General features: G+C 46.8%; 1 protein-coding gene across 4 annotated transcripts; it reads left to right on the top strand.

The window, feature by feature from the left end:
- Window positions 1-320: 320 nt before the first annotated feature.
- Prr13 (proline rich 13) lies at window positions 321-3,743 on the top strand. 4 transcript variants are annotated; one of them, XM_005325037.5, is made up of 4 exons: window positions 321-468; window positions 1,026-1,064; window positions 1,440-1,813; window positions 3,102-3,743. In XM_005325037.5, the coding sequence occupies exons 2-4, from the start codon at window positions 1,046-1,048 to the stop codon at window positions 3,141-3,143; spliced, it is 435 nt and encodes a 144-aa protein (XP_005325094.1). In that variant the 5' UTR covers window positions 321-468; window positions 1,026-1,045; the 3' UTR covers window positions 3,144-3,743. The 4 variants fall into 4 exon arrangements, with proteins under 4 accessions (XP_005325094.1, XP_005325095.1, XP_077870710.1 ...); XM_005325038.5 differs by having other exon boundaries at window positions 325-476; XM_078014584.1 differs by lacking the exon at window positions 321-468 and adding an exon at window positions 487-510.
- Window positions 3,744-3,978: the final 235 nt, after the last annotated feature.

The raw sequence follows: 3,978 nt of genomic DNA, 5'->3' as shown, positions 1-3,978 counted from the left end.
ATGTTTTTTTGCTTCACATAGTGGAGAAGAGGGAGCTGGCAATATTGGGATTTGGGGTTGGGATTCAACAGCTTCTCGTCCTTTTCTAGAGCTCTCAATATTTCTATATGATAACACTTAGCAAGATGTGGTCACATTACAATGTATTGCACCACTGATATGAACTCAGAAAACAATGACAGAACTCCTGCTCTTCCTGGCCGGGACTTTGACCCGCAACTGGCTCCGCCTTCCCCCGCTCGCCCAGCCGCCCGCCTCGCCCCAAGGGGCTCCGCCCCGCCTCGAGAGCAACCGTTTCCTCCTAGTCTGAAAGGACCGCAGCGATTGACGAGTCTGCTCTCCAATCATCATGCCGAGTGACCAATTAGGTGATAATAGAGGCGGGTGCCGAAGCATGGGATGGGGGTGACCAGGAAGTGTGAGCTGAGACTGGAGGAGGACGGATCAAGCCCAGGCGACTGTGAGAAGGTGACCCGGTATCTGGATTCTCCAATTTTCTCTTTTCCCGGGGCAGGTGTCCCTTTGCAGTTGGTAGCTCGGATCTCCATTTGCCCTTTCTTTGGGGGAAGGGGGTGTGTCAACTTATTGAAGCCTTGGAGGATCTTGAGATTCTTTCCTCTTACTTTGCCTCGGAGCAGATCCTTCTCTTAGCCTGAAGTGGGGATCTCTGCGGGGGCCTGTAAGGTTGGGTGGTTAAAGTCCTCTGCACTCAGGCCCAGAGAAAGGGTGATGGTGATCTGACAGACGCGGTTTCTCCTTCCGGAGAGTTAGACATCTCCAGGAGCGGTCGCAGGTGGTGAAGGTGAAGGTGGAGGGGCCCTGGAAATCAGATCAGGGAACTGGGAATACGGTAGATATTGGGGGCGAAGGAACGACTGAAAAGAAACATTTACGCGGGGCTACGGTGGTTTTCGAAGTGGGCGAACCTAGGCGAGGCGGGGACACGGAGGTTGGGCTCCAGCTCTAAATCGCCTTAGTATCCACCTTAGAGCCGTCATCTTTTTGCCTCTTTTCTTTCTCCTCAGGCTTGAGGAAACACCTGAATATGTGGAATCCCAGCGCCGGTAGGTGTTTGGGGGAATATCCTCTCCCAGCCCACTCACTTTCCAATGGGCCGCACAACAGGAAGTTTTCTTGTATTAACAGCCCCCCCCCCCCCCTCTGCCTGTTGGTTCACCTGCAAAAGCAAAGTTCTCCTTGGCCCACTGCTACCAAAATTTTGGCTTCCCAGAGTTCATTGTCTCTTTCTTCCCAGCCCTGCCAGGACGTTTTCCTTTTTCTCCCCAACTCACGTTTCTCTCGCTTAACCTCCCATCCCCTTGCCTTTTATTTTCCTTTAAGTACTAGGTAAGAAAGTCGATCTTTTTTCTTTTTTTTTTTTTTTTGTCAGAGGTTTTGGGTTATACTAATATTTATTTGTTCTCTGGTTCTTCCACCAGGGCACCCAGGGCCAAATCCACATCCCCCCAACTTGGGGTACCCTGGAGGTTCCAATCCTGGGTATCCACCACATCCACCACCTGTCAATCCGGCTTTTCCTCCTGGTCCCTGTCCTACTCCCCCAGGACCTCCCCAGGGGATGCCAGGTTTTCCTCCAGGTGTGTCCCCTTATCCTGTTCCACAACCAGGATATCCAGGACATCAACCCTCAGGTCCCTACCCTCCTCCATACCCACCACCCGCCCCTGGTATGCCTCCTGTGAACCCCATGGCTCCTGGCATGGTAGGCCCAGGAATGATAATGGACAAGAAGATGCGGAAGAAAATGAAGAAAGCTCATAAAAAGATGCACAAACACCACAAGCATGGCAAGGTCAGTGTCCTCTGGAGCCCTGCTAGTAAAGGGTTGTCCTTGAAAGGGACTAGGTGGGCAGTGGTTGGATGAGGGGGTTTCAGAGTCTGGATGGACTCCTGGTTGCTCTGGAAGATGATTCTTGCTTTTTGTAAAGGAATCCTACTGGTAAGAATCAGATAATCTTGAGGTTTCCGGTCCCTCCCATCTGAAAAGGGCAAAGGTGAGCCTTAGAATGAATATCAGAATCAAAAGTCCCTCTTTTCTACCTTACTCTTTCCCAGAACTTTTGCTCCCTGCCCCTCAGGTGTACACTTTAGCAAGTTGGACACACCCACTGAAGTTGTACAATGTCAATTAATTGAGTCAGCCCTTTGACAAAGCAGTGTTATATAATAATTAACAGAATAATAATCTGGTCCTAGTTCCTGGAGTTTCTTTCTCTCTGTCAGTATTCTTAGGGTGTTATGTTAATTACATAGGTGCTTTCTGTGACTCATCTCAGACAAAGCGTAGGGCTAAGGGGGTTTCATGCTTAGCTTCATGGCAAAGAATCTTCCTTCTACAGGAGTGCTAATTAGCAAGGGTAGAAGCAGCTCTGAGGACTTAGAAGGAGTAAACTAACCTGGATCCTAAAGAGGACTCAAATTACATTTTATTTGTTTGCTTTGTGGATTTGGGTCTTTTGTAGAAAAATCTGAAGAGAAGAAAAGGTGAGATTAATGAGGAAGAAATTACCCTGGAGAGATTAAAAAATGTTTTTAATGGTAGTGTTGATGGGAGTATCCCTATAAGGCACTTTCAGTAGGACTTCCCCAGCCTTCTCTCCCATCTTCCCCACTTCCTCCCTTTTGGGGCTTAGGAAAAAAGTAGATATATATGCACATGCACCTGCATATATATATTTCTACTTTCTTTTCTTAAGAGTCACAGAATCCAATTTCTTAGATTTGTAGGGACTTTGAATGCAGCTAACCAATTCGCATTTATAAGGTAGCAGCTGTTTCCTGGCTTGGTACTGTGCTTGTGCCTATAATGTATTCCTTACCTGGACATTGGCTCTGGTATGGAAAGTTGTAAACTTGCTCCAAAGACATCATATTAAGTTCTGTGCCATTATTTAGGATGACTTAATCCTTTCTGGGATGCTCACTGCTGAAGGAATTCCTTGCTTTTGTTGTTTAAAGGACAATCTGATTCAAGATTCCTGCCCTTTGAAAACTTGGGTGGTGGGGTGGGATACCAAAGAATGACCCATGCATTTATCAAAGGTCATTTGGATCTGATGCTATGTCCTTTCCCCTTGCAGCATTCCTCCTCTTCCTCCTCTTCCAGCAGTGATTCTGACTGAATACAGGGCCTGGACCCTCCCCTCAAGTCTCACCAGTTCTGCTGTCCCATCAAGCTTCAGCTGCCGTGTTGTACTGGGGGAATTTAGCCCTTGTGCCCCTCCATCCTGTCCCCACCTGAGCCTTACCCTGCTGTTCAGTCCTGACGGGCTAGGGAAAATGGGAAGAGGATTGCAATGGGCTAGCAAAGGCAGTCTTCTCACTGCTTGATAGATTTTATAGCTGAAAAGTTTAGCAGGGAAGCTGGTTTTTTGAAGATGGTGAGACCTCTGAGCTAAATGCTGAAGACAAGTTTAAGTTCTGTAAAATGTGATCTTTTAAAATTTCCTTTTAAAAGGGGGTTTGTGGAAATTTCACTATGATGAAAAACCTGTACACTTTTGTAATGATGGCACACTGGGGTGAATTAGTGGCAAATATATTTCCCAGCAGTTCTTTTATTGATTGTGCTAACAGCAAGGCTGCTGGGAAGTAGAGTCCACTTGGCTGATGATCTCTGACTGCCCTTTTGTAAGCTAATCTCTACTCCTTAACAAAATATGCTATCTCAGGTCCTACTCTCATTCTTCAACTCTGGGTCCAAATAAAACTATTTCTCCTGATCTCTGTTCACCTGTGCCATTACCTTGGCTGGGCTCAGCACATTGGACTACTTTTGCTACCCTCTGCAGTCCCTTTCAGTTTTTTCAGTTCTGTAGTAAGGGACCAGAGCATCAGCAAAGAAGACACTATACTATTGCTATGTTTCATAAGTGGGAGGAACCTTAAACTGGTTCAGTCTTAGCAGAATGAATCTTTATTGTGTTCCCTTGGATGAATGGATATAAGCCTTTAGCA

This window comes from Ictidomys tridecemlineatus, chromosome 6 (assembly GCF_052094955.1).
Source record: "Ictidomys tridecemlineatus isolate mIctTri1 chromosome 6, mIctTri1.hap1, whole genome shotgun sequence".
Lineage (NCBI taxonomy): Eukaryota > Metazoa > Chordata > Mammalia > Rodentia > Sciuridae > Ictidomys > Ictidomys tridecemlineatus.
The sequence above is the reverse complement of the archived record's forward strand: the minus strand, read 5'-3'. Positions and strand labels throughout refer to the sequence as shown.

What these genes read in the sequence shown, in the direction of transcription:
- Prr13 (XM_005325037.5), top strand. An exon ending in AACACCACAAGCATGGCAAG is followed by an intron (nt 1,814 to 3,101) that starts GTCAGTGTCCTC and finishes TTCCCCTTGCAG; the next exon opens with CATTCCTCCTCTTCCTCCTC.